This window comes from Caloenas nicobarica, chromosome 7, assembly GCF_036013445.1.
Source record: "Caloenas nicobarica isolate bCalNic1 chromosome 7, bCalNic1.hap1, whole genome shotgun sequence".
In the NCBI taxonomy this organism is placed as follows: Eukaryota; Metazoa; Chordata; class Aves; order Columbiformes; family Columbidae; genus Caloenas; species Caloenas nicobarica.
Genome location: NC_088251.1, coordinates 8920920 through 8942888, shown reverse-complemented (window position 1 = coordinate 8942888; position 21969 = coordinate 8920920). Strand labels below are relative to the sequence as shown.

The following is a 21969-nucleotide window of genomic DNA, read 5'->3' as shown; positions in this document are numbered from 1 at the left end:
ACCCTGTGCCTCACGCTCCCGCACGCACCCTCCAAAAGCAGCAAAACCCTCCTTCCCTGCACATTAAACTTGCTCGGCAGCAGCTCGGCCAACCCATTCTGAAAAAGGAAAAGGGGGAAGAACACCGGCCCAGGCAGGGCAGGACCATTTCTCATCGCTTGACGTTGATACAACTCTGAGCGTTTCGCCCTTGGGGAGAGGCGTGTGGCGAGTGCAAAATTAGTGCCCTCTTTCTTTGGATGTTATTAAATATACTTGCAGGGCTTCTGAAGAATTTATACAGCCTCCTGGGTGTCAGTCTAGTTTTGTCAGAAACACTTAGTTACACTGAGATTATATTCTAGTCCAACGCAGATAAATGCAGGCGGAGCACTGGGGTCACTTGCCACACCAGTACATGCATCCCTTGATTCTATTTGCACATTTTGGGTGGGATCACGCTTCAGACAAATCTGATTAATTTACAGTGGGTCCTGTGCACTGGCCCTATCTGATCTCTCAACAGGTATTTTCCACAATCAAAAACGTCCTGTGGTCTGCAGGATATACTTGTCGGACAAACAATCACAGCATGTGCTTCTGCTTTTTCTAACAATTTACCTGGGACATTCAGGCAACATGTTCATGTTTCCTCACTTACTGTAACAGCAGTAAAATTAAACATAAGCAAAGCAAATCACAGAGCTAACGAAGCATGGACAGAACTCCACTGGTGCTTCTCATTTGCTGTGTAGCCTTTTCCCCTGCATTTTTATAGTGTCTGAAGATGACAGGCATGACTGGGACATACTGGTTGAGAACAAAGTCTCTCCCAAGCCTGTAAGACATCCAAACCAGTAAACGCCTAGCGCTATGAAAAAAGAATGGTAATGTATTCTTCAGGGATATTATTTTACTACAACTTTAACATACCACCAAAAACAAACCCGTTTGGATCCATCATATCATCAGTCTTTGTCCAGTCCATCAATTGCTTCATTTACAGAAGTGTTTAAAATTTTACTTCACTTCAACCTGTATTACCAGTACAGGTTGCATCATTAAAATCCAGTAAATGATACATTTTGTGAAACTTCCTGCATAGCTACTATGAAAACAGACTTGCTAAACATATCGTTCAGCAGAAGACGGTATGTTAGCCTTTCATTTAACATTTCTGAATGGAATGGAAATAAACCTCTGTTTTAAGAGATTCTCTACATGGTTCCTCAATGTATAAAGTGTACTGCTGTTAGAACATAGGACCAGATGCATGAATGTACCGAAGTACCAAACTGAACTCTGTGCTGCATTCATCTTTGCAGAGAAGGGTGACATTTTCACGTGAGCTATGAGCCTAAATCTTCTTAAAATAAATTACTTAAAACATGTAGGTTACCGACTTTCCCTGAAAGTCAATCAACTGAAGCATCTGAACACTGATGAGCAAAGTTGCTCACCACATGAGCAAAGTTGCTTGCATGGGTAAGCGTTGGCAGAAGGCACATCCTTGAACAATATAAACACCTATTGTTCGAATAAATAATTTACAGTTCATAACGGGAAACAGCGACGTTGTTCTGTCATTTATGTATTATTTATTTATTTAGAACCGACTCATTCGCATGTAAAGAATCAGCAGAAACTTCTCTGCATCCCTCACAGCACAGGTTTCTAAACGTAGCTCCGAAAACAATACTTGAAGAAACTTGCAGGCTCCTCTGGCTCCCATTCTTTGCCTCTTGAATATGGACACAGTTTCCTTACACAACCACAGTGGCTTTTGCTGTTTGGGGTTTTTTTCCTCCCAATAATTATTATTTATTTCTAACTTCAGAAGCCAAGGTGCCTCAGAATTGACATCTTTCAGAGTTAGCAGCACAGATGAGACATCTTGAAATTCTGACACATTAAAGTATCTACAAGAACTAAACCTCCTTCACATTAAACGCCACATCTTAAACTACTACTCCTCTTTAAAACCAGGCGAAGCTCAGCATAAATTACGAAATCAGAAACACATTCAGAAGTTGACCTTGCAGGCTGAAGCCAAGGGAGCCTTCTGGTGCCCTGGCATTTCTCTTTCCAGCCCCATCTGTTCAAGTGGCAAATCGCCACTGCTCCCAAGGTGGGGTGCAAGTGTCAGCAGAGCATGGAAACACACACAGGGCAGGCAGGAGAACAGGAATTCGAGCTACGCACAGCCAGGAGGAATCGCACAGTGACTTCTTATTTGCAAATGAATATTAAGCAAACGATATTGGAAAAATAATGGGTAGAGTAGCAAGATGGTTGAGGGATTTGATAGCAGATACATACATTTCTATCTCTAGATCATGAGATCAGATCCTGTTCATACCAGTACAATTAAAAAGCAGTTAAAATTGTAAGACCTGAATCTTATTCTCAAACTTTCGGTATGATTTCATGCAAAATATCCGCCTTTTTCTGCCCTGCTGTCTTCTTTCTGCAGAAGTAAGAGAATACTAAAAATTTTTGTAAAACTCTTCAGATAAGCAAAGATGAAATACATGGATGTAGGCATGATCCACCATTCTCTGAAGTCAACAGAAAGCTTCTCATTCATATAACATATGTTGAATTAAGCCCTGGAGGAATACTTATATTGTGTATAATAACCATGCCAAAAATTATTTAGGCCAGCATCTTTCAAATACCTAAATATGTGCTGAAGTTTAAGTAAATTTGTGGAGTTACACGTGTCTACACAGAAATTTGCAGGATTAGGATCAGATGGGCATCTTTCAATAGGCAAGCCTTGAGCTATAAAAAAAATAGCTGAGTAGAAAGTCTATGTGAAAGTCCTTGCTCTCTCTACACTGTTATTACCTGATAAAAACATTTTTCAGAGTTTATGGGAAATTAGTAATTTTTCACAAATAAAGATTCTGTTCGAGAAACCAAAAGAAAGAATACAGATCGGTGTTGCCTTGACAACATTCCCTGAAATACTTAAGTATTAAAAGGATCCAACATGCCCAAGAAAGTTGCAATATCTATTTCACATTGGATACTTATCACATTTTTGTGTTGGCATGCGCTCATCTATCATCTGTGATTATTTGTCACAGAAAGTTATGTGCCAAATAATACATGACAAATTATCTGAGATGCCTTAAATGCACATGGTATTTTTCTTGCATATTTTCATGGCTACTGAAAGCTGTTAGATCTATGATCCATGATATGTGGATATTAGCAAAATAAGTACTGTTCTTCTAGTAATGCGTTTCTGAACTGAGCAGAGCCATACCGAGGGACAAACATGAGCAGGATCTGTAAGCTGGTAACATTGCAAAGAATTTAATTTTCTCTTTAAATAATAATTAAAAAAAAAATATATATTTTACTGGGAAAATAGATATCACCATCCCCTGTGAACCCAAAGCAGAGATGTAATAAGAACAAGTAGAAAATAAAGCAGAACTACAATGGCAAGCTGCTAATCACTTCTGATCCATTAGAGGGAAGGCTTTGCATACAATGTACTACATACTTGCCTCCAGTCTCTTCTAATCATTTCTTTAGCTGAAGATGATGAGTATACTCTGCTCCTGACATAACAAATTGTTTTATTGACAAATAAAAACGAAGATACTGATCAGTGATTTTTTTTTTCCTACCAGATGCTAGTAAGTATAACTTGCGCTGGTCAGTGATGCCATAACCTCTACCTAGACAGTTCCTGTAATTGTGCTACTTTACACCAAAAATGTGGTTTCCTTCCCAAGAGAGGGAGCAGGACAAGAGACAACTTGCGTGATACAAATCAAAAATACCCACATTTGCCAAAGAAACGTTGCCAAAGAAAACAAAGAGGGAAGACAGTAATCCTCCTGTGAGAATCTTGAGCTTTATTCAAGTTAAAACTTCAGGTGTACTGAAAGTTTGTGGGTGATTTCCTGTACAGGATAAGGAAATTGTTAATTCTCCTGCCTCAAGCGGGTCTGCAGCCCTCCCTGAACTGTGGCATCTTGTGCTGGGAATCATCTTCCATGGCCCTGTGGCTGCTTCTGATCTCTCGTCTCTGTTACTACCAGTGGATTTATGTCATGCTTTGACCCCATCCTTCAGACTACCTTTCCTGCCCAAAGGGGACACACGTGCTGACACATGATTTTCTCACCCTAGGTTTTGACTTATTCGTTCCTTTACTGTAATTCAGCGGGATTAAATACTGTACCTTTGGAACTGTGCATCTCTAACAGCGTAAAAGGTTCAAGGATGTGCCAAGAAACTAACCCACGGTTCTGATAAATTGCTCTGATTATTGAATGTTTGCTGCTCACCTGTACCTTCTGTTCTTCTCAAGCACCACCTAATGACAGAAAGTGCTGCAATGTCTCTCCTGCATCTGCAGATGATACCTGGAGAATGCTAAAACATGGACTATCTGGACTGCTAATACATACTGAAATGCAGTTCAGCCAATGTCTGAATGGCCTCCCTGACTACACAGTATTAATACTAATTTTTTGGTGAAAGTTTCTAAAGACTTGTCCAGTCTGTACCTTTCAGATAGCAGTCAGCCTTTAAATGTCATTTAAACGGATCACGACAGAGTTGCACTATATGAGTAATTCAACTACAGGCTTTGCAAGAGGTTCGTCTTAGTTACATATTGAGAACTAGTGCTGCCCTCTACTGTATTATTATGGGTTGTGCCTCTGATAATCAACGAGAACCGCAAATATTCAAGCAAAATTTCTAGCCTTACCCAGAACTTACCATGCTTAATATTTCCTTGTATTGACAAAACCATTCAAAGGGTCTGTTTCTAATTCATCAGCACATTCTGATTCTGCAGGGGCAGAAAAATCTCGCTCTTTTTTTATCTGATTTTGATTCTTAGAACAGGTAGATCCTTGCAAGAGGCTGGGCACGTTTCATTGCTTCAGCAAAATGTTGTCTCTTCCTCTGATAATAAATAGTCATCCGAAGAGTAAGAACTATGGAGTGAGAAACCAACCTTAGGGCCGAAACAACTGCATCAAGTTTCTGCCCAGGAAATGATGTCTTCGATAACCTGAATTTTAGGTTAGATTGTGATGGACAGCTAAATTCTAGTTCAATTAAACTAATCTTTGCTTAGTGTCAATATATTCGGGTTACACAGATGGTGAGGGGCCTAGAGCACCTTTCTTACAAAGACAGACAGAAAGAACTGGGTCTGTTCAGCCTGGAGAAGAGAAGCTGAGAGGGGATCTCATCAATGTTTACAAAAATCTCCAGGGTGGGTGTCAAGAGGATGGACCAGACTCTGTTCAGTGGTGCCCAATGATAGGATGAGGGACAACGGGCACAGACTGAAGCACAGGAGGTTCCATCTGAATATGAGGAGAAACTTCTTCACTGTGAGGTGCCAGAGCCCTGGACCAGGCTGCCCAGAGAGGTTGTGGAGTCTCCTTCTCTGGAGACATTCAAACCCACCTGGACACATTCCTGTGCAATCTACTCTAGGTACACCTGCTTTAGCAGGTGGGTTGGACAGGATGATCTCCAGAGGTCCCTTCCAACCCCAACCATTCTGTGATTCAGTTCTGAAAAGATAAAGTTCACGATCCTTTCAAAAAGCTAGGTTTCTTTCTCAGTGATGCTAGGACGAGTGACCTGAGTGCAACCTTGCTATATTCACATCCACTGCACAACAGGCTCCAAATAGGAATAGCTTATTTATTCCCAGCTCTCCACAGACTCCAATAACCTCTTGGTTTATAATTTTCATCTCCATGCCTCCGAATAGGTTACATTGTTTGCAGGTTAGAGCACTTATCATGTGCATCTAAAATAATTTTAGAATTATTTTATGCTTCCCAATCTCACAAATCCAATTCCTTCTCTTCTGCAGTGCTTCTCACACTGCAATGCAACTCTGGTGTCACCAATACGTAGTACTAAACTGGAAAACACATCAATTAGACAGGAATTGATAAGCAGATGGTAGCAGACCACTAGATTAAAGTGAGAGACACAGCATTTGTACTCAAGTGAAAACTCAGACTGTTCTCACTAATTATCTATGCGGGTCTCCAAAGGAATTAGATACACATTGCAAAGGAGGCAGACTAAGAGCGTGGCTAATTTAAAAAAAAACGCACTCCCTTCCAGTAGATGCAGTGACAAATGCACCAGGTGTCCACACACATTCCGAGTCCCTCAACTGGTGGTTACCATCTGGTTAATATTCTGAACACTCAGCCAGAGAAACCTCCAGAACTAAAACCACAAGTTGTTACCACTTTACATCAAATGTAAAACTTCCCATACGAGGGCTGACACAGTCTTATATCTGTAGCAGATGTGACACTAAAAACAGAACCTGTAATACACATTTACTACCAAATTCCAGCTGGTTTTTTTAACACTTTCAGGTTTATTTTCTGTTATTCACTGTAAAACATACAGTACCTCCAGTTTCTTCTTCACAAAATGCACCTGTACCTGAATTTCTTCGTGATGCTCCATTTCTTCCACAAAATTTATTAGAGTTTATTTTTATTTATTTATTACACGGAAAGTAGACTATTAAAAAAACCCACTAAATCTGGAGTCAAGCCATATGGCCCAGCTCCAGACCTGAGCTCAAAGCTCAGGTTCTTTCAATTGAACAGAGTTTCCTACAAGGAAAGGAGATAACAGTTTTGCTTCTCATTATCTCAGTGATGGTGTGACGAGGAAGGTCCTCTGCATTTTTGCCCCCTAAACATTTCAGTGATGGCACAGACTAATCCATGCATAGTTCAAGGATTCCAGCTCAAAGGGGACTCAGAGCCATGAGAGATGGAGATCAGTACTGACAATAAAAGATGCACATATCTATAAAGTTTTGGCTGGTTTCAATGGTAACATTGAGGACTCCAACTAAAAAGCCAACAAAAGAGATGCTTCAGATTTTTTTGCCTTCTTGTTTCTGATCATATAATTTACCTCTCCAGCACATTTCTCTCTCTCATCTTCTCAGCATCATTCAGATCATCTGGCCTCATTTAGGAAGAGAAATCTCATGTCCTAAGTTCTGGCAAACTTATGGTTGCCAAAGGTGATTCTAATACATAAATTACCTCTGCAAATATGTCAGATCTGACTCAGAACAAGCAGTGCAGTAGACTTGGCAGATCACCATTAAAAGAGAAACACAGAAACCACAGATCTATAGAAACCAGTGCAATTAATTCCCTATAACATCCTTTTCCTCATGACTGCAAAGCTAAAACACTGAAAATATTTCTGAAAAACCTTTGCTCTAAAAATCAGTAGAACTTTCCTATGAGAATTTTTGTATTCTCTGCAGTTGCATGAGGACATAACACCTACCTCTAGGACTTTCCCAGTAATGAACTGGTGACATGCTTCGCATTTGACTCCAAAAAGAACTTGATAGTCCTTTTCACAATAAGGAATACCATCTCTGAAAACAAAAATCCACAAATTACAAATCACATTTTAATAAACAGGTTACAGCATGACTTATACTCTTCACTTGTCTTCAATCTGGAACTCTTACACACAGCGATAAGCAAATGGGAGAGAATTCAAGTGGAATATTTTGTAGCAGAATAAAAAACCCCATCATATTCTCATTAGTGCCTCTTAGAATTATTCTTTAAATTCCCATCAAGAAAAAGCATCCAGTAGAAACCACGGAAGTAAATCTCATTCTTTAGAACAGTCTCTCTTCACCTACAGGTGGTGCAATTCTGGGGAATCAGTGGAATGAGAGTGGGATGAGAGGAGATCACATCTTTATCATAGGCAGGCAAGTTTTGTTTAGTTCAGCAAAAAAATCTTTGGTAGTCTGCAAGAGTATAATCAGTTACTTTTAAGTGTAAGGTTATTTAGTTTTTTAGTATGAAAAGGAACATACATATAGTAAAAGTGGAAACACTGGTCAGAGCTTAGGAGTATTTCTCAGGCACTGAACTTCCGAGGAATTACAGATGCTACTTTTTATTAAATATTATACACCTATTAATGACAGGTTTGTGAAACATACATTGTTTTTCTAGTTTTTCTCTTTGTTATATGCTTAAAGGGGGAACAGAAACTGCATCTTTATTCCCTCTATTTTATCATTACACCATTTTTCCCCATTCACTTCCTCTAGAGTTCCTTCCCCTCAAAATCCTCTTCATTAGTTTCTTACGTGGAGATGGGAAACACAGTGTCAGACCAATCACATCATCATGCTTTGCTATTCTCTAGCAAAGGCAAGCAATGGATAGGTTCCTACTTTTGTTCCTCAAAATTACATGTTGGAGGACAATATGTCACAAAGCTTTATATGGCTAATACAGAAAACACATGCAGGAATTCAACTAATCCTTTGTGGAAACATACATCCCTATCTAGTATATATTGGTATTAAATATAGACTAATATTAAACACGCCTTTCAGTTGCACTTTTCAGTTTAGTTTCCTTTCCTTTCCCAACTTGGCTTTCAGTGAGAACACAGATTTTGGTGTATATGGAAAGGTGGTCAAAACTGGATTTTGAAAGGTGAACTCTGCTGCAAACTCTTCTCCATTGGCAACCAGAGCTCACGCCAGGAGTGCAGAAGAGACGCAGAGGTTACTTACTTGCTGATGTATTCTCCGGTTAGGACCTTCCCGCAGGCCTTGCACTTAAAGCACCCAAGGTGCCACTGCTTATCCAGAGCTAGCAATGCTTGTCCATTTTTTATGTCTCTTCCACAACCAGCACAATCTGCAAATAAACAAACAAATGCATTTGTTATCGGTTACTTGGTTCGTTAACTCTCATTAACCAGCCACCCATTGCAACCCTTGATGACCACAGGGCAGAATTATACAGCAACGCAGATTTACGTGTGTCTTCCTTTCCTCAAACACTTCTCAGGTCCTGCAAAAAGATTCAATCTTTGTCACTATAGATATATTCAATAGCAGAGGGAAAGTACCTCTTTTGTTTTTCATGCTGTTTATGATTCAAAGACTGCCAGGCAAGCTCCGTACAAACTTCACATTTTGTTACGAACGAGCTACAAAAATCATCACTGCACGAAGTTCCCATCTTTTAAAGCAATCGCTGGTATTTCTCGTTTTGCTTTTATCGAGAACTTGACTGCTGAGGCGAAGCTGAACAAGGAGACCCCAGTGAGCACCATCGGCACGTCCCCGTCGGGTGGCAGCAAAGCCCAGCGTGTCCATCCAGTACAGGGCGGTGACACATCTCAGCCGGGACCAGAGGGACAGACCTTTTTCCAGGGAGGGCCCAAGGCAAGGGTGACAGCAGCGAAGGCTGCACGGCAGGGCAGATTGTCTTCCACCTGCAGGTGTGGGAAACTGTAGTTCTCATGGTCTCTAATGGGCACAAGGACTCTCGCTCAGGGATTTTTGGTGCTATCTTAGCAGTTGACACTCACTTTTCACTGCGATTCTGAAAGGCTCTTTGATGGCAGAACGCAAACCTGAAGCCAGGAGCACTGAACGCCCTCTGTCCCAGGGGATGCCACGACGTCTCATGTCACATCACAAACCTTTGGCTCAGCCCTAAGCTCCCATTCCTCTCCATTCAAACCTAAAATACTCAGGAGAACTTTCCTGGTAAGAGGCAATTCAGCACATGGTAAGATCTGAAGAGACTGATGTGGGAGAGAGCGCTGAACTGTCAGGGTTGTGCTACAGCTTCTGTGCCCAGCCCGGGGGGACAGAGGGACGGAGGGGAGGGAAGGCCTGGAAGAGCAGTGAAGCAGAAAGGGAATGCCCGTCGGCTGAGGCACACACAGAAGCCACACAGGAGACAGCCTGGAACAAAGGATTTTCCATATTTTATTATCCCCAAACTCAGCGTTCCTTTGGCAAATGTAACATCCCCCTCCACGTGACTGAAACATCAACAAAAAGCAACAGAGACCAAGAGGAACAGAGAGATCTGGGCACTTAAAGCTCAGCTCATCCTGGGGAAAAGCTCGTCCTGCTGCACTGCTCAAGCTGCGAGAACAGATACAGCCTGAAAACATTCATCTCCTCATGGCTTTACAGCCCAGGCAAGCCAACGCTTTGCAAAAGGGCAAGTCCAAGTTTATTATCACAACTGATAATGAGAGTCACCCATTTTGACACTAAAAAGCCTGACTTTTGTTAGCTGGATAATGGGCCAAGAGAGCCCCAAATATTATAAATTCTGTGTATTCCTGCTATCCATGTCACCATTTGCAGCATGTCCCTCTTTCTGTCAGCATTACTCTTCTCAAACCCCTTGGGAAGAAAAAAAAAAAAAAAAAAGGGGCTAAGCCCCATGGAACCTTGTCATAAAATGCAAGTCACAAGCTGTTGATACGACTTGGACTTGAAAAACAACCCTGACACGACCTAATACCAGGACTTTACTCTAGAGGACAAATGTTGCAAATTGAAATGATAAAACGACAAGGACTGACACCATGTAAGGGATCCCTCTGCTCTTCAGTGCCAGCTCAAGGCTCCATGCCACTCTGTAACGACAGCCAAGGCTGGAACAGGTCACCGAGGGAGGCTCTGGAATTCCCAGCATGAGGCTGAGGAGGGGACAAGCAAAGATCTGCCAGGGTAGCTTTAGCACCCCGACCTTGCCTTTGGTTTTGGGAGGATACTACATCATCTCTCGAGGTCACTTCCAGCCTATTTTTCTCATGCTAAATATGAAACCTTGCGATTTGCCTCCCAAGTGTGGCAACAAATGGGATCTTTCCTCCAGTCTCAGTGGGTGCAGAACTGCAGTTCTAAACAGCGCCCATTTCTCAGGTTCCCAGCGCTGCTGCCTTCCCTAGCGTGCCAGCTTCCACATTGCTGACCTGGGGTCCTGCCAAACCGGGATGCATGCCCTGTTACATTAATCCCTCAAAAAATCTGCTTCTGTGAAGCTGAAATTTCTCAGATATGCTTCTAACTGCTATGCTTCGCTGATATTTTGCTTCTAATTGAATTTCTGAAGCAGTCACACTAGAAAAATCACCTTACACAAAAGGTCTATCTAGTCCAGTATCTTTATTGGTGCCAAAACCACTTACTTGGAGGAAGCAGGGATCCATGAAGTATCCCTACTATTTAGCTGCTTCTTCGTAAGCCAAAGGTGGTGTTGCTGTGCTCGTTCTTGTGCTCGTGTGTGATATATGGGGTTGATAACATGCTTTTACTATTCTATAGCAACAGTGACATTTACTTACTCTTTCTAGGTTCCTTGAAGTGTTTTGCAAGAGTAAATTAACATCATTATTTCCATTCTGCTAATATCACAGATATGTTTTACGTCTAGAATTAAAGTAAGCTAATAGCCCAGTACTGTCATCTTAGGCTCAGATGGCTTTTAACTAAATCTGATTTTAACTCTGGCAAAATGGTTCGGTATATACATGAAAAGCAAGCAATTATCATTATCTCTTAAAATAGAAAGCAAATAAGGCCAGGCTGAGCTAAAAAAATACCATTTGTTCAGCCAAATTCTACAAATAAAAGCCATTTATGATCTCAGGCCTGCATGAGAGACATTAAAGCCTCTGGCTGAACGTCAGCAGCACACAGCATATGCAGGCAGGATCTCACTATCACACTAAGCACAATCTGCATGAGCGTAACCTATAACCAGCACGTGCTGCGAATAAAAGGGCTGTGATGTATGACAGAGTGGTCCACAACCGCATGCCAGAGCTGAATTGTGCTAAAAAATCTGAAAACACCTCCTGAAATTTTGTGCAATAGTTCCCACCAGAGTCCTCTCTGGCTTCATACCTGGGTCTGACAGATTGGAACCCTTGACCTTGAGCTTTCTTTGTGTCTTATAACCCAGATTCTTCCCTACTCCTATTCCTTGCACATCCACACATTCAGCTGTGCCAGGATAACGAAGAAGAGGAAAGTGCCGTGTACTGGTTCAAGTGCAGAGTGAGCGGTGCTGTTCTTATGGTCTAAAGAAAAACATACCACAAAAAACACTATGTGCAATTAAGTTTGAGCTGAAGGATGACTTAAGACTAGATGTTCCACAGCACTGATTCGCAGAAAAAAAAAATAGGAAGTAACACTGTTCATATGTTTTGTGTCCATGACCAGAATCTTCAGCTGTATCACAGCTATCTCTCAATAAAAACATTGCAGTACGACCTCGATAAGGACCCAACCAGAATAAGGTTATCCAGGAATGTCAGTAAGATAATGCATGCCCCCAAATCCATCCTAAGCAGGGAAAAAGGATTGTATCTGAGAGTACTGGACATGTAGTTACCCAGATCACAGTGGAGCCTCCCTGGGCTGCCTATGACGCCAACAGCTGCAGCTTCTACAGGAAACATCCACTTGCTCAGACATTGTGTATAAAATTGAATTCACTCTCATAACAGCATTAGCTGACAGCACCATTTTTTAGCCAAGCAAAAGCTTCTTACACGATTCCCTGTCAGAGATGCTTAAATATACCTGTTGTGTCTTTCACATACTCTGGCTGGGCCTGCTCAATCTGAAGATATATCCTAACATATTTAAGCTACAGCTCTGGAAGAAAGTAGTCCAGAAGGGTGTCATATTTGTTGTGTCCAGACACAAAAGCAAATGCCAATGCCTGGACAAAAGGGCTGTGATGTGGAGTCAGCCAGCCTGAAAGCACAGAAAAGTGAGGGGGCAGGACAAGGGAAAATAGCACAGCATGATAATATTATGGATGATTAACACCTCTACCCCCCAAGCACCTTAAGCAGCCTCACAAAAAGATGTAGCCCGGGGTGAGCTGCCACCCATGACACCTTGCTTGTAAAGATATGAGGAGAAAATGCGTTTCCCTTTTTAGCGTCTGCATTACCCCAGACACCCAGGAGTGACACATCCTGCACAGCAACCCATTCGTCACTGCCTAAATTAAGCGGTGGATTTTCTTCCTTTGCCTCCCTCCCCTGTGCTCAGCCAATAGCAGGAGCCCCCATCCCTGCACAGGCGATACAGCTGGATTAACCCTGAGCACACTGCGTACGGCATCACCCGCTCCCATTTCCATCGCTTTGAAAATTCACCAGCAAATATACATTTACCTCACATTCTCTGCTCACCCCATATAACTGAAGAAATCACCTGTCCCTGCTTTAGCCCTAATGAACACGGTTATGCAAAGTCACGTGCAGGGAGCATTTTAGACAAGCACGTTAACTCCGCTCGGTGAGCAGAGTTAATTGCAGTCTGACTTAATGATCCATAATTAAGTCACCAAAAAGTTCCTTTCAATCCTGATGGCCATTAGTAGCACGTCTAGATAAAGTCTGACGCTGCCACAGCCCCTATGAGTCACAGGAGTAACACTTATTTTATACTCCTTTTTTAACTGTTCCCCCTGCTATAAAACACAGATAAATTAGTTTTATAAAGACAGCACCAGCAGGCTTCTGCCCTGAAACAGGTAAAGCAGGGCAGAATGAGGGGCATTATTACTACCATCATCAACAAACAAGTTTTCATTGGACTTACACAGAAATACATTGTCAAACACAGCTGGACCTAAAGAGCAAGCTATGAGGAACAGTGATTTGGAAGTGAAGGAAAAGGCAAATATCACTGGAGTCAAGGCCAAGAAATCTCTAATTGTAAATAACTAGTAGCAACCTTGAAAAACAACCTGCATCCCAATAATTCTTCTGTGGCAATTTGAAGGTTGCACAATTTTAAGTTCTCATAGAGTTAGGAAGATCAGAGTTTTTGCTCAGTCACGCTTTAACCACAGATCAGGTAATGCCTTTCAAAGGCCTGTTTTAAAATTAAATGTTTTGATGATATCACACAGGCTTTTCCAGATCATCAGGATATTTCTGTCAAAGCTAAAAATACAAACTCACTTTGTCTGTTTACAATACAATAAATACTTCCAAAGTTTAAAGCACAACCATTTGATCATTGGGGCAGTGATGAGTTCTGGAAGTCAGAGAAGGACATGCAGTATTGGGAATTTTACATCCAGGATTTAGATCTGAGTGTGTAACTCAATTTTGCAAAGAAATCTGCTGCCAGACCCTTCCTCTTTGCCAATTCAGGGATGGGAAATGTTTGTCAGAACAAAATGGCCTATTGCCCTTTTGCTAAAGGCAAAACAAACCCATGCGGGCAGCCTTGTACTCCTGAAATCTAACAATAAGAGGCTGGGTACATACAATGGAGGGAAATAAATTCCCCACGGGAAGGGGAGCATAGCTTTCACAGTTTATTATAAACAGCAAGTTGGGGAAAACTGACATTTTCAAAATAAATACTTAGGGAAATAAAACTATTTTAGTTGATTAAATACAGAAAGAAATCACAATGGCATGAACTGGCATTATTTGCTTACAACACAGGTCCCTGTTAACCACCTATGAGTGCCTAACGTTGACTTGCCATTTTAAGAAACTGCTTAACATACATCTTGGATATATCATTACTGTAAATGGCTCTTGTGTCATCTGATGTAATTTTAAAGTGATTTGCAAAGATGAATGTTCTTCCCCAAATCTAGTTTGTTAATATGACATTATTTTATCAAAGGAGTTTCTATTTTTCCCCTCTGTTTGGATGTAAGTATTTGTGTTCATGTTCTAGACAGGAAAAGGAAACAGTATTTCCCTTCTTCCCACGTTTTTCTACACCTCTTTCCCAAAGAAGGCCAAAGCAATTGACCTTTTAACCTGTTACTCCTGCAAACTGTCCCTGCAAGCAACATATCACCAACGTGGCCTTTTTCCGTAACATCAGCCTCAGTGTCTTCTTCAACCCCATCTTTCACACAGGTGCCTGAACACAGGTGCCAAAACCAAAGGGTGAATGAAATAGGACGAGGAAGAAACAGCAGACATGCTACACACTATTTAAGAGAAGAGTTTTAATTATCCCATAAATGAAAGATGAAGGCTGGGTTGATTGTTTTTTTTCCAGCTTAGCACCCCCAGAGTCCCAGCTGTAAAACTACTCTGAAGGATAAGCCACAGTCAGGTATATCTAAGCTGAGACTAGTCTTTACCCTGTTATTTCTTTTACCACACTTCAGTACTGAGTTCCAACCGAGTTCAAATTCACCATTCCATCTCGCAGTACCACAAGTGAATTGCTCGGTTAGCAAACGACCTTCACTGTTTAATATCCAGCTCATGGAAAGCACATTGTGTCTCTTCATCTGCAGACTATTTTGGGTAATTTTCAACTGTTACTCTTGGAAAGCAAGCAATTCCAACAGGGTACAACCTCCGGCAATAGGAATGAAAGATACTGCAACTTTTAGGAAGGTTTTTATTCCATGACAAGCCATGGCAAATAAAGATCTAGCTAAAAATTATTCAACTTTTCATATTCTTTTAAAGTGACCTCTGATTCCTGATACCTGGCAGGCTTGCTGAACATGACAATTCCTCTTATCCCTGAGGATCTCCTTTAGTTGTGTTTTCCAAGCTCGTGATGCCTCCTCATGCAACACCCACTTCTGAGCAATTCCTTGAACTTGCCCCAGAATGTCCTTTGGAATTACCTTTTGATGAGTAGTTCTCTGGAAAAAGCTAAGGAGATGGACCTGTTTTGATTCCAAGTTCAAGATGGGGTTACGCTTAGACAAATAAGAACCAATACACTCCTATAGTCGATTCACAATTGGTTTTGCCTAATTTACATGTAACACAAAAGTATGAAAAAACCCAAAAACCAACCAACCAAACAACGGGTAAACTGGACTGAAAATACCTTCCTGAAAAACAGTAATTTTTGCGAAGGAACATTTTTCAATAGAAAACTCATAATTCAGAAACTTTCTGCCCTGCAACAACTGTATTCTCTATATAGTTCCTGACCTGTCTCTGTCACCCTGAAGTTAGTCTATAACAATGCTTCATATTCCTCCTGAGGAGGATCCAAGGCAACTTATTATAAAAAAAGCAATGAAAATACCCATCTGAGTAAAGGAAGTAATTTAGCCTCTCAAGTAATTTAGCTGCTGTTATAAAACAGAAGTGAGGACTAAAATGAATCCAAGAAAACAATTCAAATTATGAAAACACCCCAAAAACTGCAGAATTCTTCAAAAGAGTAAATCTCCTTGAAGTAATCACAAAAGCGGGCCAGTGTCATGGGAAGGATTTATCAACGTGTAATCTAATGACTTTTGCCAGAAAGGAACTGTGCTTGGGTTTGCACCTTTGCTCTGAATTTTGTATCATTACATGCATGTTGATTTGCTTATTTTATTCTTAAAAGGGGGGGCAGGGTAAAATACTAGACCCACTGTATGCTCAATATATTAAGCCATAAATGTAGTTGCCCTAGATTAAAGTAAGGGGAATATTGATACATACATATATATATATTCAAACAAACAAAACACAAAAACCGCAAAACCAAACAAAAAAAACCCCAAACAAACAAAACAAAAAACCAACCAACACCACCACCCACAAGGATTTCGTTTAAAACAAACAGCATTTTAAATTTTAAAAATCCAAATGAGGTCTGAACACACAGAGAATAAACTTGCTCTCCTTTTCCTGCCTTTGAATAAATTCACTTATGATAAGTTCTGCTACTTTTAAAATCTTCAAGGACATGATGATCCAAAGTAAATAGTTTTATAAGCTACATGTCCTTGACAAATCAGCTGCTCCAGAATTAAAATAAATTGTAGTGCATTTACTTTCTTGATGTATCTAACACATTTCAGGTAGTATCTGAAATTTAAAAAATCCACAATGCTATTTTATACATTTTAATTGCATTTCAATTTCCATTCAAATAGAGCTTAACATAAATGATGAGCAAAAACAGCCATTCATGAACAAAATATAGATGTTAAAGAATATGATTAATTTATGCAGAGCTATATTAGTTTAATTAAATGTGTATAAATATGGAGTATCCTCATGCTTATCAATTAGCCTTTCATAATTAAAAATCTAAATGTAAAACAAGGTTACAATCCATTATTCTAATCAAGGTTTCCAGGGTTCTCACGTAAACCATTATTAAAATCAGTGATGTAAATCACAGTGTTTGAAATCAATCCACAATGATGTCTGTGGTATGTCTTGATTCTATGGTAAATCGAAAAAGTAGATATGGGACTAAATGAGCCCCTTAAGTCTCCAAAATCCTCAACTGAATCTCCAGTACCAAAACATAGGTGCGCAAGCTTGAATGCCACAGAAGTATGAGTGTTTTCTGTATTCTTAGCAGATAAACCAGGAATCGTGAAACAAGAAAATCTGTGTGTTATGGCACAAAACAATATTAAACCTTTAAGGTTCAAAATTATACACAGAATTTTTAAAATTTTATTTTAAAACTGCATGTTCAAAACCAAAATTGTTGAGCCTAAGTTCCCCAGGACATTCACTGTTTATGAATATTGTGTGTATCCCATAAGGCAAAACTGGGCTCAGTGTCTTGCACTAAAGCCTATCTACATTTGTACAATACCTATATTTACTATGTAGCTTTGACATACTGTGTGAAATTGTAGGATATTTCCTAAGAACGAGCTAAAAACCATGTGTTGCATGTTGCTTAATACCTTTAAAAGCCAAAAAAATACTGCAGATAGCTTGCTCACAAACAGCCAGCCAACTATTCTCCTTTGCTTTTGAAGTATTTTCTCTATGGACTTGAAGGAGTTTTCAGACAGCTCAGGAAAAAGGGCTAAAGACCAAAATAATGAAAACTGAGTTAAATGGGGCTAAGGAGTTACAAGTCCTAGCTGCAGACTACTCACAAGAACTATGATTAAAAGGAATTTTGCATCCATTTCATCCACTCAGCTAACTTCTAATGCAGAAGTTTGTGATGCCTGAAATTCAGCTCAGACATTATTTCTGAACACTGGCAACAATCATCTGTATCTCCATCTAATGAAAGGACAGTTACGTCCCAAATATAAAACTGCATTAAGAATTAGACAGTCTTTAAAGGATGGCTACAAAGCAGACTTGCTTCTCCATTCTGATGCTTTGTTGTTTCAAAAATATCTTCGCTTTCCCCTCACTTTCTGGGCAGTGAGGCAAATGCTGATTCCCCTTTTTTCCTGCCCACCGTAAGGTATGTTGGCTCCACTCCGCTTCAGCATTACCAGAAACCTTGTTGGAAGTTTCAGATATTTGCTGGGAGCTTTGCTGCATCTTATTGGAAGAGATAAGGCTATTGAATAATTAACAAAGATATCTTTCTCCCATAAGTTCATTAAGCATTAAGCTTATTATTTATATCACAATAGAGCTAAGATCCCCATTTGTGAGCCAGGATCTGACTGATAGGCATGAAAGCATTTGTCCCAGAGAACTCACATTCTCTGAACCAGAACATAATGTGCAAGCCAGACAACGACAAACACACAAAACAGTATTGTGAAATCTCCACGTGGACGCCGGCTGGTCGGGGAACAGCTGCCCCGAAGATTATTTATGCACATGTAACACTGGCCACTTTGAAAACCCTGCTCCACATCCTGGCTGTGCTGGGATGCCCTTAACTCACAGAAGAGACTTTACAAAGAAAGAGGAGCTGACTTATCTTCTCCGTCCTTCGTTCCAAACCGCATCATCACTGGGTATCTCGGCATATATAGAACAAGTATATGTTTCACTGAAGAAAAGGAAACTTAAGATCTCCACCATCATTTTAAAAGATTAATTTTTCAAATGAAGGTTCTTGCTAGGTGATTGTAATGCTTCCATTTCCTTTGGATAAGGAGTTGTTTTCCTAACCATGTAGAGAGCCCACTTTTCATCTGAAATGCAATTTTTTTATTAGTTCATGCACATTACTCAAATAATCCAACCTTTCAGCAAAAAGGTAATCAGAAATAACTAAAACTTCCTTACCGGCACCCAGACAAGGAACTAACAGACAAAGGGCTCAGTCTCAGGTAGAGAAATAACATTTTTATTACTGAAATGCTTTACCATGGAAATAGTGATGTGGAATGCCTAAGGGAATAATCTATGTTTAAGAAAGAGAGAAATGTATTAAACTGTGTTCAAAGACACACAGTCTCTGCAGAATTTCAAAGACGTATTATAAAGCTCACGCTACTCTTTCAAAGGTATCTAACCCCAACATGAATGAAGAACAAAGATTTAGGCAGACTTTAGACTTTAATTTCTCCTTACACAAGTTAAAAACATACAAATTTTCTAATTTTTATCCCTTTAGCATCAATAGGTAAGAATCGGGCAGTAGCACAGTACTTTGTACTGCATCATCTAAGCACCACGTCATCTTCAATTTGAGTATAACCACAACATACTAGTAAGCTAGGGCAGCGTTACTTTTTCATTTTGCTGGTAGAGAACCAACCCTTCAAATTTACTTATCTACCCTGATACATAAAACATGTATAAAAAGACCAGAAAGCTACACTCAGAATTCCCAGGTGCAAGGGAATTAACCGCTAGATAATCTCTCCTCTGCCAACACGGAAACAATAAACCATGAATCCACAAACAACAATGACAACGATGACAAAAGACTCAAAAGTTTGACTTTAACTCTTCTTTTACCCTAAATTACAGCAAGAAATTAGGGGGAAAGAAACCAAACCAAAACAAAAACAACACAAAAACCAAAATCAAAACACCAAAAAAACATATAATATGAAGATTTTTAAAGGTGGCCTTCAGAAACAGCCCACTGAATATGTGATACAAAATGCTGAGGGCTGGTGAAATGAGGCTGTCATCTAGGCAACAGAGATATAATAGAGGAGATCTTAACTGGAAGAAGGTGAAATGGGGGGAGAGAGAGTAAGCAGGGTACCCATCGCCAAACAGCCAAGCACACAAGTTGCAGTTTTGTGTATAGTTTAGAAATAACAGATGCCTGCACAAATGCTTCTCTGGAAAGACAACACGGACCAGAACAACCACGGGTGCGTTAGCACGGAGCTGGAACACAATAGAACACAACAGAAAATAGAAAGAGCTGAAGATAGGTAACCATGATGTTGTATGCAAAAGACACTGCTTAAAACAGAAATGGTAATTAGCAGGATACCTTACTTATAACTATTGATACTTCGTTATTAGGAGCAAAAAAAAATAACTTCCTGCCTTTGGCAGGATCTTGAAAACCCTGAACAGCCAGCACCATCACACCCTTAGTCGGTGCTGTCTAGCTGTCCCCTGCTGCTGTGCTGCTCCACATCTGTCCCAGTCACTTTGCTTTACAGATCACATCTCATTTATCTATCAGTCATACCAAATAAAACAATAACAAAAAAAGAACACCACCCCTTTACTTTCCTGCAAAGCTGTTTGCAGGTATTTGGTATTAGATTTCCTGCCGATTGAAAGGAATGAATGAAAATCCCAAAGCTAGTGTGTTGTGTGCATCCGGCAGTGTCTAACAAATAGGGTGGACTAAAGCATGAATTATGATTACTCTGTAGCACCTGTATACTGAAAAAGACTGTCTTAGAAAATTAGAATTAGAAAGGAGTCACTGAAATGGTTCTTCGAGAAAATAGCTATAATTATTCCAGATAGTATATGTGCAGTGAAATAAATATATTATTAATATAAATAAGGTAAATAAGTACCATGGACCCAAGTAACATTAAACAAAAAAAAGGAAAATTAATTATCTAGTCCTTTTTCTTCTGATTTTCATTGGTGTGAACCGTAAAAGAGCATAACAATGTTCAGGTTCATGTTTTTCAAGATGTTAACCCCTCTATGTAGAGGCATTTGATTTTCCTTGAAAATCCAAGAAAAGCTGTCAATAAGCCTTTCTTTTATGTGAAGTAACAGACATCAGAAAACTGCATGTCAACATTAATGCAGACATTCTAGTGGCCAGAAGGCTTCCTTTTATATTACATAAGCCAACCAAACCTGATATACTTGCAGTCTATTCAATTTCCCCACTTTCAGCTTCCCTTATTTTAAGGAAAGTCACCCCTAGTGATCTACTTGGAAGCAATCAGAGGAAACTGGAACAATGTTGGATATAAAATAGATGCATAGTAGGAATAAGATTGTCTTCTAAAACAACTTGCATTTTAAAAAAAAATCCTTTCAGAAATGGGCAAAGCATTCAAAAAAATTGATGCGTCTGATTCAGCCAGCAGGAGAGACAAGGAAGCAATCTGAAACGGTTTACACTAATTAAAATTTACTCTTCAGTGCCAGCAAGAAAGACTTCTCTGTATCCAAGTCAACTTTTGGACAAAGCCAAAGCAGCAGCTGGCATATCTTTGAAGACAGAGGATGCTTCATTAGTATTCTTTTAATTTAGTTTTTCTGAACTTATAAACACATGCTGGTCTCACTTTTATTTGTCTTGGTTTGGCAAGTTTTGCTCTAAAATGACAAGAAACTCTACACTATATCTTCCTACAGGTCTTTCTTCCTAAAGGAACAATATGCACAGTGGCAGGTACTTGCAGATTTCGAAGCAGCGCACTCTAAACTGTTAAGAGCCGGAGATCTCTTGCTGAGTGTATTGGTGAGGCAGTTTGCCTGGCAGGACACAATTCTAATTAAAAAAAAAAAATAAAAAAATAAAAAAATAAAAAAATCACAAGTAGCAGGGAAGATTGTTTTCTATTCCTTGCTCCGTATGGCTGCAGTGTAGAACCCAAGAAGCAATTCAAGCAGAGACTCTGGCTGTCAGTAAAGGACCCTCCAGCTCTTTTGCTCGCTCACCAGTCACCTCAAGTCCATCATTTGCAATGGGCAATTTTGGCACCTGAAGTCACGGAACCGGGAAGCGGCCACACTGCTGGACAACCGCGCCGCGTTTTGAGAACCAGACGTATTGTGATCCAGATACTTCTCCCATTGAACACCAGTTGTTTGGGAACCAGTGCTGTGACAGGCTTAGAAAAAGAACGTCACTCCTGCCCAAGGGCCCCTTGCAGTTCATTGCCAGCTATACCTCCCAAATATCAGTAATTCACATGCAATTTCCACATTATTCTTCTGTCTCAGAAGGATCCTCTGGGTGCCTGAAGTACCTCATACATTTCTATTTTGGTTTGTAAGTCTTGTAAG

General features: G+C 40.1%; 1 protein-coding gene across 13 annotated transcripts in view; it reads right to left on the bottom strand.

Moving 5' to 3' along the window:
- Positions 1-21969, bottom strand: part of ABLIM1 (actin binding LIM protein 1) — a 217201-nt gene that overhangs the window by 69778 nt on the left and 125454 nt on the right. For all 13 annotated transcript variants that reach the window (XM_065639530.1, XM_065639517.1, XM_065639527.1 and 10 more), the window contains 2 exons: positions 8579-8705; positions 7315-7408 (listed from right to left, as the gene is read on the bottom strand). In XM_065639530.1, coding sequence (XP_065495602.1) covers positions 7315-7408; positions 8579-8705 — 221 coding nt within the window. The remainder of the gene's footprint in view (positions 1-7314; positions 7409-8578; positions 8706-21969) is intronic.